Below are 12,319 nucleotides of genomic sequence, written 5' to 3'. Positions count from 1 at the left end.
GTGTCCCCAAATAAGGGACATGGGGCACACCCCTCTGGGACAAGGTGCAATGCTAGGCAATACATTGCTGAATGCATTACTGGAAGACACTCAAATACTACAGTGATGAGCATGGCATACGAACCTGTATAGAATAGGGAGACATCTGTTACGTATGGTATTGAGCTGCATGGTGCAGACTGGAGCATCAGCTCCTGTATGACAACTGAGAGCTCAGAGGTAAGAGCTTGTGTCCCCTAGGGAATAAGGCTGCCTCCCATTTATAGTAGCCTGGGTAGGGTAACTAACATCACAAATTATCTCTTCCTCCTTCTCCCGAAAAATATATCCCAGAGAGTCCTGGATATCCTTCTCCCACTAGAACCTCCCAGCAATACTGAATCAGCCAATTAACATGGCAGAGCAGGTTGGGGCACAATGAGGAGAAGAAAGTCACCTAGTTGGGTTTTGCAGTTGGAGATCACAAAGTATCAAGAGTATTAAAGATTTGCTCAAACTGTCCCCAATGACGTATTAGGGTGTTTTCAATGGGTGGGTCTTAGTTTTGTAGGTATGTGTTCAGACGTTGGCTATATATATGCCATGTTCTGGTTCAAGGCTTTGGTTTTGTCGACTTTTGCTAATTGTTGCTTTCCGTTTTACTGTATTTTTCTCAAGGTGTGCAGAATTCTTTGGGCACAGTGGGCAATGCGTATCTATTATGTATCTTTAGCTTTCTTTGAGTGTCAGCCCAAGCTCCACAATTGTATTTATCAGGGACCTGAACCAAATCTCACCATAATCAATGGGAGTCTTTCCATTGGCTTGAATGGACATTAGATAAGCTGTAGGCTAATTGTGCTAAATGTATAGTACACCCATACTTAGGCTATAAAAACTAGCAGATAAAATTATTTGATATCTAGACACATGGGAGTAAATTCACCTATAAGCCCAATTTAGTTTTTCTTTGAAAACACTGTAGATTTAAAGTATGAAATCCTTCCACTTGCAAAAACTGTGTTTATTTAAATGTTTCATTAAAATCTTTTTTTAAATTGTTTTCCCCCCTTCCACAGCGTTTATACACAGAAGCCTGGAATGCTGACAAAACCACAATTCACGTCATGCCAGACACTCCAGCCATTATGTTGGCAAAAGCCAATTCAGCTAATGTTAGCCAGGTAAGACTATTTAAAAAAACATACCAAACAAATACAAAATCAGAAATTAAGTAAGCATTCATTTCACTTTTAAAGAACCTATTTGAATGTATGGTTTCATTTTCTCTCTAAGAAACAATTGGTATAATACTGTATTTTCATCTCAAATATTTTGTCTTCCTCTCTGTAGAAACTTTACACACAAGGTTGGGAAGAATCCAAGATGAGGGATTATGATATAAGAGCTGATGCAATTCCAATTCGAAGTGCAAAGGCATCAAGAGATATTGCTAGTGATGTATGTGCTTCTTCTGCTAATCTATCATTTTAACTTTATATTAAGGGTTTTTCTCATTTTGTTTTTAGTAAACTTGTGAAATAATAAAAATATGCATTCTTTTAAGTGACAAAACATAGGAATAGAATAATAAATCATTAAAAAATAAAAGTATATCAAATTCTGGTTTAAAAAATAAACATCATAGAAACAGATTAGTGCAGAAAAATATCCAACATCACACTGAAGAGAGTGTAACATTAAAACTATTGACATTAAACAAACCAACCTAGAAATATATATTATAAAATATTAACACATCACATGGTATTACTGATATTCAGGGAGCGAGGGGAAATTAGAGATTTCAAGCTCTGAATCAAGATATTTGCCTACAAGAAATGATTTTTATTCTAATATTATTATTAAACTGAGACAGTAAAAAGTACTGATCACTGAAGATTATTTTGCTATCTTTACAATTATGTGGTAATTTGTATTCATTTTGTATCAGATTTGCCTCAAATTAAGTAGGCCATGTCCTCAGCTGATATAAATTGGCCTAGCTGCTTTGACGTTAATATAAGAACTAGCGGCCACCAAATGAAATTAATGGGCAGCAGGTTTAAAACACATGAAAGGAAGTTCTTCTTCACGCAGTCAACCTGTGGAACTCCTTGCCTGAGGAGGTTGTGAACTAGGGGCCACTGAATGAAATTAATTGGCAGCATTTTTAAAACAAATAAAAGGAAGTTCTTCTTCACTCAGTGCACAGTCAACCTCTGGAACACCTTGCCTGAGGAGGTTGTGAAGGTTAGGACTATAACAGGGTTTAAAAGAGAACTAGATAAATTAATGGAGGTTAAGTCCATTAATGGCTATTCGCCAGGATGGGTAAGGAATGGTGGTGTCCCTAGCCTCTGTTTGTCAGAGGGTGGAAATGGATGGCAGGAGAGAGATCACTTGATCATTACCTGTTAGGTTCACTCCCTCTGGGGCACCTGGCATTGGCCACTGTTGGAAGACAGGATACTGGGCTGGACGGACCTTTGGTCTGACCCAGTAAGGTCATTCTTATGTTCTTATGTTAGAACAAAACTGAATTATGCATCTGAGGATCTGGTCCATTATTCACTTTTCCATGAATATGTAAATCATAACTGAACTCTGTTTCTGTTTTTAATAGTATAAATATAAAGAAGCATATGAGAAACAGAGAGGTCACCATGTGGGAGCCCGCACCATCCAGGATGATCCAAAGATGATGTGGTCTATGCATGCAGCAAAGATCCAGAGTGACAGGGAGTACAAGAAATATTTTGAGAAATCAAAGACCAAATACACTAGCCCAGTGGACATGCTGGGAATTGTGCAGGCCAAGAAATGTCAGGAACTGGTCAGTGATGTTGATTACCGCCATTACCTACACCAGTGGACATGTCTGCCAGACCAGAATGATGTGATCCAAGCTAAGAAGGCCTATGAGCTGCAGAGTGATGTGAGTAAAAAACAAATGCAAAATAAAGTCTTTTATATGTGTGTGTGCAAATATCTATTCAAACATTTTAGAGTAAAATGTATCCATTATGTACCTGATCCTGCAAACAAATTTTTTTTGCTCCAAATGAGGATGAAAAGTCAAATGTGAAATTTTTCACAGGAAGGAATTTGAAGAAAAATACCATTTGGAGAGAATCAAAACAGAATTTTTCTGCTTGCTGGCCTTACCTAGTAGGTTCTTGTCAATTTCACTTTCTCTCCTCAGGCAAAAAGTAAATTTGTCCAGAGCCTTCTAGGCTGGGACCCAAGGAGCTGTCATTTTCCAGCAAAATATAATTTTTCCCCAGAAATTTTTGAGTATGTGAAAAGAGAATTTTCCATCAGAAAGTCATTCTGATTGAAAATTCCTGACCTGCTCTAGTTGATTTCCAGGCAAGTTAGGAGTGCAAACATGCATGCAAAAGGCTTTTTTCCTCAAACACTGCAAGTGCAGAGCGTTTTATGTGTCACTGCAGGAGTGAGAATTCTGGGGAAACCCTATTCTGTATTAAAAAATGGACTGATATGTAGCTGCCAAATTAGTCCTGACTATTAGGAAGAGTAAGACCTGAGAGTGTATTGTGTAATGGATGTCTCCTTTAACACACCCATTCTCTAGCCATATTCTGATCCATTTTTTCCGTGTGCTTTTGAGAGTGAGGCAGAAGGTGCACAAGTAGCTTGAGAGTTCCACTTAGTGCAGAGGTCTATTCCTAGTGCTTAACTTTGCTCGCTCCCAATCACAGACTTTGCTCCCACTTGCACTGAAATGCAACAAGCTTAGGCTCCCTGTTGTTGCACACAGTGTTAGGACTAACAGGATTAAGGCCAAAGTGCTTTTGTAATTTTGAGCTTAATTTGTGCATGCATTTCCCATGATTATACTTGCCAATTAGTAATCGCATGTGCAAATGGATTAATGGTAAATGCTTGTAAAGCTATGGATGCTTCTCTTCAGTTGAGAGCACTCTAGAATTTGGAGAAACCCAGATTCTAATATTCCAGTCTCTCTGGGGGAGCCCAAGTTCAACTGTAGGTAAAGTACGCATGTTTGAATGTTGAGGTGATAATTGGAATTGCAAAACTTTATTCAAATTTACCAGTTGCCCAAAAAAGTATGGTGATGGGGATGTCATCCTAATTCTGCTCTATTTGTTGGATGCATAGGGAACAGATTAGTTTTTGTATCTGAAATTTTTTCTGTAATTATATTATTAATGTGTTTGTTTGTAGAATGTGTACAAGTCAGACCTGGAATGGCTGCGAGGCATTGGCTGGATGCCAGATGGCTCTGTGGATGTGGATAGAGTGAAGAAAGCCCAGGAGCTCCTGAATGAGAGAGTATACCGTCAGCGGCCAGACACATTGAAATTCACCAGCATTGTTGACCCACTACCAGTTGTCCTGGCTAAAATCAATTCTAAGCAGATCAGTGAGGTTAGCTGGCTTTTATGTTACCATAAGTTTTCTGCATTCATGCTGACATTTTTGTGGATCCTTCACTAGTGTTAAAAATTCATAAAATGAGAACCCTAACATACATAATAGTTTATACCATGAGATCAGTTACTTTGAAAGTAACATAGAACAGCATCTTTCACACTGTAATTGAATAATGAGGTCTTTACTTTCTCATTAGCCTCTCTATCGTGAAGCCTGGGATAAAGAGAAGACACAGGTCAACCTACCTGCTGACACGCCTGAGATGCTGCAGTCCAAAGTCAACGCTCTAAACATCAGCAATGTAAGATCTTCAAGTAAAAATATGGAGTGTTATTGAAATGAACATTGCCACATGCATCATTTTTAGCCAGCCCCATTTCAGAACACTTATTATGAACTTCCTGACATAAGCACAGATTTACTATCTTTATTTTTTGTACTGTTTTGTATTTTAGAATGTAGATGAAGTATTGTGGTTCATTTAAGCAGCATAATATGGTTAATGAGCCCAATGTTCATGAAACACAATGGGTCAGATTAATTAATCTGGAGTCAGTAGCATTCCTCTCTCTCTCTCTCTCTCTCTCTCTGTTCTTTGAAGCCAATAGAGTGTCACCCACTTATGCCAGCAGTGATTCTGACCCAAGATCTAAAACATGGACTTGTTGCCTGTCTGTTTGTTATTCATAAATAGAGCCTATCGCCATAGCATCTAGATCACCATATTGACTGTCTAGATAAACATATAATGTGTTGATAAGAAAAGAAAGTAATGAAACTGTGGCATTTTAAAGTTTAATATATACCTTTTCCTGAATCGTCCTCTTTATGACAACTTCCTTTGGGAAGTTTGGGGTTTGAACAAGATATTATAGGCCAAAATACCATGCAGCAAATATCAGTGATGTTCTTGGGATGCATGGTACACAAAAACTGGCTAGCTTTGGATGAATGAAAGCACATCAAACACTGGCTTTCACCTTAAATATCAATTAAGTTTCCCTGAATACTCTTGCTTCTTTTAGCTTCATTTGGACACCTAGCATTATTCTTACATGGTTTCCATTTTGAACTTCCTTGATTTGTTTTTTTTAATGGCTGCATGAAATTCATTGTTTCAAAGTACTTTTTACATCTTTTAATGTTGATAGCATTAATTTAGAAGATCATCTTAAACCTTAACAGTTTCAGTGGAAGAGTGTGAGATGCTTCCATTAAAAATACAGCAAAACTTCTAATGAGATAATAGACCAGTGACTTTTCTGTGATACTAATACAAGGCATAATCCAAAGACCATTGAAGAAAATGAGAACCTTTCATTACTTCAGTAGGCTTTGGACCAGGCCCACAGTGTGAATGGATCTGATATGCCGCATCTATAGCCACATTCCTGCAATATGCTATGTGTGGGGGAATCCTTCTGCCCATATAGTCTCATTGAAGTCAATGGGGCTGCAGGTAGGCACAGGACTCTGTGGATCAGAGTTCAGGTTTGGGACCTACATAATTAATCATTATATGTGTGTAGTAATTATTAGTTAAGGGGATAAGAATAATTTAGATAACCCACAAAACTGTAAGGATCAAATGAAAATATGATTTATGAGAAAAATGAATTCTAAAATTGTGTCTTTGATTTTGATTACAGAAACATTATCAGCAAGCCTGGGAAGATGCCAAGATGAAAGATTATGACTTAAGAGCCGATGCCATTTCTATCAAACATGCCAGGGCTTCCAGAGACATTGCTAGTGAGGTACGATCTCTGTTCCTTCTCTTTCATTTCTATGAAAGGCCATGCCTATTCATCCTCATATCAAACACAGCAGACAACTGTGTAGCTAGCTAAGCTCAATTCAAAGCTGTTGTGTATTCATATATGAACAGCATGCTGTCTTGTATATTTGCATTTTTTTAAATCCTGTCTTGACGCTCTCTTTCTAGTAGAACTTAAAATTTGCTATTGGTAAAATATTATTGATAACAAAAGATTGTATTTTGCATTTGTTGTAACAAAGTAGTTTCAGTAGGGGTTCAGAGAGCTATTTTGCAATACACTGTAAAGTTTTATCCACCAAACATTTGCAGTAATTGAGGTACAGACTATATTTCTGCTGCTCCCAATACATAATTCAAGGGTGTTATTTTTGTCATTACTGCTGTCAAGATTTCTGTTAAAATCTAAAATGTAGCAGTGCTTATAAACGTTACCAAGCAATTGGAATAACTGTGTATTGTAACTAGTGAGGGAATTCTGAAATAATTTTCTTTTATCATGGTTTTAAACTGTTAAGTTAGATGGACCACATTTTCCAGAGTTATTGGTGATTTGGGGAGTCAGGTTTTGGGGGCCCAACGTGAGACGCTGTACAGTGGACCTGAATTTCAGAAGTGCTGATCCAGTACCCTTTAAAATCCTTTATGGGTTCCCAAGTTGGGCACTCATAAACAGTTGTTGCTTTAGAACATGTAGACTGTCAATTCATGACTATTTCTGCTAATGTTTCCTCTCTATGTTTATTAGTACAAATACAAGGAAACCCACGAGAAACAGAAAGGCCACTATATCGGATGCCGAACTGCAAAGGAAGATCCCAAATTGGCATGGGCTGCACATGTAATGAAGATGCAGAATGACAGAGAATACAGGAAGGCTTATCACAGTTCGAAGGCTAAGATCAACATACCAGTTGATATGGTTTCTGTCTATGCAGCCAAGGAAGGCCAATTATTAGCGAGTGACGTTGACTACCGCCAGTATTTGCACCAGTGGACATGTCTGCCAGACCAGAATGATGTGATCCAGGCAAGGAAGGCCTATGAGCTACAGAGTGATGTAAGTAGGAGTGTATATACAAGTGGGGATGCCACATTAATAACTGTTGAGATATAAGGCTCTGTAGGCACATCAAGGTGACATGACGATAATCATGGGGGATTTGCCCACCTCAACGCTTTCTGCAGTTTCTCCTTCCTTCAGCAGCTCTTCAGTGGTTGTTTTCATTTTTTTTTCCAAATGTGGGTCCTAGCTGTTAATTCCCACAGTGCTTATCAGTGGCTACTTTTAACATACTCGAACAGTTGCTAACGCTGTTGTGCTTTTTTATGCATTAGTACATTTCTACTGAATTTGTGCCTATAGGTGGGGGAATGTGGTGTGAAGACTGACAAGGTTTGTATGCTTTCTTTGAAGCATTTCTTTTGTGCCTTAGCAATTATGTGTCATCAATGAACTCTTCACTACAGAGGGATCACAATGCTAATGCAGCATCCGTTACCAGTCCAGTTTATCTATTTCCACTTTTGGTATGTTCATGAAATACATTTGTAAGAAACCAGGGAGTGTTTTCAAGAGACTAAGAGTCAGGGTTACTTGATTACAGTCCTGGCTTTGCTATGTGACTGTCAGTTCCCGTTGTGGTTCACTCTTTGGGCAGTGCAGAGTAGCTCCTTGCGGTGCACTGAGAATAAACTCACATTCTAGCCATATATAATTAATAATACAATTATGTTTGTTTGTAGAATGTGTACAAGTCAGACCTGGAATGGCTGCGAGGCATTGGCTGGATGCCAGATGGCTCAGTAGATGTGGATAGAGTGAAGAAAGCCCAAGAGCTTCTGAATAACAGATTGTATCGAACGCGACCGGATGAATTGAAATTCACCAGCATTGTTGACACACCAGAGATTGTGCTGGCGAAGACTAATGCTCTGAATCAGAGTGGTGTAAGAAATGTGTTACATTTGTGCTTGAGGGTCCCTGTGCATATTGTGTTTTATTATTTAAAATAAAAAGAAGAAACAGTATGTTTTATATAGAATTCAAGCTGCCAGGGACTTTCAGGGTTTTAGAAGGAGGCATTCCCCAGTAACTACTGATCAAGGAATAAACAAGGTAATGTGAAACCCTGTCACTGATAAGGAATGCAAATCATTGCACAGTATTTATTTCAAGCAAATAATGAAACAATTATTAAAACAATCTTCCAGTTCCAGACCATTGTTCTGACTATCTCCCCCTGCATTTAGAGTGAAATCTCTCCCTCACTGAAGTCAATGAGAGTCTTTCTATTAATATGGAAGTGAACTGGAATAAACCTTCAAGAAGGAGGATTGAGCAGTTTATGGTTTCTCTATTGCATAAAACTGTCTCTCCACTTTAAAGTGTTATATTTATAAGTAATATTAAAAGGTGTATATATGTATAAAATGAATTTTTAAAATAACTACAGTGCTTCCCCTTGTGAACAAAATGACTAAGTTTATTTATTTAAACCCATTAAATAAAGCAAACACCTCAATTAGAAGAGGATCCTCCCAAAAGCAATCCATCAAACCCAATCATAATACATATAGTTTAAAACTGAATAGCTAGTCTTGTCCTTCACAGTACAGCTACACAAAAGAGTGGATGAATCTACTTCCCAATCAAGTGTGAATTGGAGAATGAGGGAAAACTTTTGAGAGGGACATTTTTTGGGGGAAATGAATTAAACAAAAGGAGATTATTCAGAATCCCAAAAGGCTTAATTTAGACCTGATTTCTTTGTTCAATTTCAGTTAAAAAAAAAATAGTTTAGTCCTGTTTACATTGGATCAGTGGGAGTTTTGCCATTGGATTCAGTGGGAGCTGGACCAATTGTCCAAGATGAGATCAGATATATATCAGAAATAGTAAAGATAAATTTCTCAAGATTGTACTAAATATCTCTGTGATTGCTTTGTCCTTAGGCTTTATATCGAGAGGTTTGGGATAAAGAGAAGACCCAGTTTACCCTTCCTTCTGATACCCCCGAGATATTGCAGTCCAGACTCAATGCTGTGAACATCAGTAAGGTAAGATATTAAAGTAAAAACTCAGGTCATGGTCTGACATGTATATTCTAATGTATTCAAAGCTCAAAACCTGCTCCATTATATATATAAATAGCTAAAGTAAATATCTAATTTCCAAATGAATTAACTTGTGAGAGATAATTCGTGTTATGTTGATGAATAAGCTGCGGCCATTGTACCCAAATTACCACATATTAACTGAATCAGAACTTTTGGGAAGAAGGTAACTTCCTACCATATAAAAGGGAAACATCAGAGATTAAAAAGCTCTTATCAGTTTTGGGCTTGATCTATAAGCCTTAGTCTTAATGATTTAGTCTTTGGATAGATTCTTTCTTTTCACTTAGGACCAAATGTGTCTCAGTAAATGTATTTTAGCACAAGTAAACCTTCGGTAACCATAACTTATGCTCCCTCAGAGGCAGCTGTGAAAGTGATCCACATAGAGGAACAGATTGGATTTTAAAGGGGATTTTTTAAATTTAAAAACTATACTGATTATGATCATGTATACACATTTTATATTCCATTATGAGTAATTTGAACTAAATTTATATTGATTACTGTCAGTGTAAATATTTTTCATAATTTGTCTATGTGTATGTTCACATATTCACTTCATTCACAGAAACTGTATCAACTAAGCTGGGAAGAAGCCAAGGAAAAAGGTTATGACTTAAGAGCTGATGCCATTGAAATAACACATGCCAAGGCTTCTAGAGACATTGCTAGTGAGGTACAGCCTCACATCTTATTTATTTTATTTTGGGTAAAGCTAATGTAGTGTTCTTATTAAAAACACTACAAATTTATTTATATCAATAGCCAATTCAAAAATGTTGTTTTAAAACTATGCATAGGGTTCTAGCAATGAGTAGTATATTTTATATTATTTATAATCTTAGTTGCTTTTTATCAGGATTTTTAAAATGTCAAATGTCAAATAATAGTTTCACTCAAGTATGGTCAATTTAAGTAGATCATAAGCCACCAGTGACTACGTAATAGTGAGAGTTGGTTGAATTATTTTGTTAATAGTTCAGGTAACTAAATATTTCTGCTCTGTTTTGCAGAGGCTCAGGTAAAGTCCTGAAATGAAATCAGAAGTTTTGGGTGCTTCTCCAACCCTCTGAAACTTTTGGATTGGAAACATGGTGGAAAAATATTTTTAATATGTGCTTCTTTCCATAAAACACATGTAGAGCTAGCCTACAGCAATTAGGACCTCATCCAACTTCTGCTGAAGTCAGCTGAAAGATTCCCATTGACTTCAATGGAAGCAGGATCTGGCCTTTAATGAGAGGCCTTGTAAAGAAACAATCCTTTTAGTTTACTTACATTTTAACAACTGAAACAAAACAAAGACACTTTAAACTTCAGTTGCAGGAACGTTTGTACATATTTAGATGCCTGATGAAAATGCTCATTTGTTTTTATTTCTTTTACTTCTGTTTTTTACAAATGCATGATTAGTACAAATACAAAACAGGTTACCGCCAGCAATTAGGCCACTATGTGGGATTCCAAAGCCTTCAGGACGATCCCAAGTTGGTGTGGTCCATTCATGCGGGCAAGATCCAGAGTGACAGAGAATACAAGAAATATTTTGAGAAATCGAAGACCAAATACAGTAGCCCAGTGGATATGCTGGGAATCGTGCAGGCTAAGAAATGTCAGACACTGGTCAGTGATGTTGATTACCGCAATTACCTGCATCAGTGGACATGTCTGCCGGACCAGAATGATGTGATCCAAGCTAAGAAGGCCTATGAGTTACAGAGTGATGTGAGTATATCAGTATAATACATAATAATTCCCAAGAAATACATTTTGTCTAGGAAGAGGATACCCAAACGCACACTAGATTTTAACCTTTAAAGACAGAAATATGTGATGAATGATTTACCAGGCATTTACCATAGGAATATTTTTACAATTTAAAAAATGTTTCCCCTTCTTCTGTCTGATATTTTCTAGCACTTTTTGGTTGTTAAGGAAAAGTTAGCACATGTGACTCCATTTTGGTTTGGGGCCCACCATTGTCTAAAAGCAAGCACATCATGCACCAGGAGGAGTGTTCCTTAGACACTGCATTCCTGTGAAAATCCTCCTCCTTGTCTCCAGCCTGCCTTGACTCCCAGTATCTGGTTTTTGTCAGTCTCTAACTCCCTATCTCCTGGCCTTTGATGTGAGGCCTCCCATCCTGATAATAAAAGTTACTGATGCATGGCTTTGTAATTAACATACTGGTTTAGCACGAGGAATGCACCAAGCAGGGATAGGTGGTAGATAAGAAAAGGGTTTGTTTATTGGCTAAGGTTTCCGATGCACGAGGGCAACATGCTTTGCGAAAAAGTATATAACCTTTGTATAATCTGTATTCGGGGTCCCCTCCTGGCTAGCAGGGGGGCACCACGCTCGAGCGTAATAAACTTAGTGTCTTTTGGGAACTCTGCAGTTGTGGGCTTTGTTTATGTGCCTCAGCCTAGATTCGAACTGTGTGTGACCTATCAGGTATAATTCGCAGCATTTGTGTGCGTGACCTATCAGGTATAATTCATAGCATTTGTGTGCGTATCCTACCAGGTATAATTCGCAGCAGTTGTGTGCGTGTCCTATCAGGTATAATTCGTAACATGGTTCACTTGGATGCTTTTTATCTTTTGCAAAGAAGGGTGTGCCAGAGACATTCATTTAGGGCAAGGACCTTTAAAGGAAGGTGTCACATAAAAAGCATCACTGAACATTATGTGGTGGATTTAAGACCAAAACAACTATTTTTGTTGCGCTGTTCCTTTCAGGGTAAATATGAAGCAGAAATAAAAGCTGGTGATATAATTCATTTAGTTTAAACTAAGAGAGTACAAATACAATTTATTTTTCTACTTGTCTGACTTTCTCTTGTATTTATTCTGGGCAAGAATGTGGCTTGTCCTGTGCTCTCTTATTTCCCTGTGAGGACTATCTCCATCACTGGTCACAGCATGGTAGATGGAGGGAGGGAGAGAGCAGCCTGCTTCGGGTCACTACCTCTTTTCTAATTTAGTGGGCAGCCAGGGAAAAAGACTGGGTGGAGCCTTA

The 12,319-nt window shown here is 37.8% G+C and overlaps 1 protein-coding gene across 1 annotated transcript in view; it reads left to right on the top strand.

The window, feature by feature from the left end:
* Nucleotides 1-12,319, top strand: part of NEB (nebulin) — a 194,842-nt gene that overhangs the window by 105,715 nt on the left and 76,808 nt on the right. Inside the window, exons 74-84 of the mRNA XM_073306879.2 lie at nt 1,059-1,163; nt 1,333-1,440; nt 2,606-2,917; nt 4,192-4,395; nt 4,598-4,702; nt 6,051-6,158; nt 6,927-7,238; nt 7,925-8,128; nt 9,134-9,238; nt 9,867-9,974; nt 10,712-11,023. Of these exons, the coding sequence (XP_073162980.2) occupies nt 1,059-1,163; nt 1,333-1,440; nt 2,606-2,917; nt 4,192-4,395; nt 4,598-4,702; nt 6,051-6,158; nt 6,927-7,238; nt 7,925-8,128; nt 9,134-9,238; nt 9,867-9,974; nt 10,712-11,023 (1,983 nt within the window). The remainder of the gene's footprint in view (nt 1-1,058; nt 1,164-1,332; nt 1,441-2,605; nt 2,918-4,191; nt 4,396-4,597; nt 4,703-6,050; nt 6,159-6,926; nt 7,239-7,924; nt 8,129-9,133; nt 9,239-9,866; nt 9,975-10,711; nt 11,024-12,319) is intronic.

This window comes from Lepidochelys kempii, chromosome 11 (assembly GCF_965140285.1).
Source record: "Lepidochelys kempii isolate rLepKem1 chromosome 11, rLepKem1.hap1, whole genome shotgun sequence".
NCBI classification, from domain to species: domain Eukaryota; kingdom Metazoa; phylum Chordata; order Testudines; family Cheloniidae; genus Lepidochelys; species Lepidochelys kempii.
Note: the sequence above shows the minus strand (reverse complement) of the source record. Positions and strands in the feature narration are given on the sequence as shown.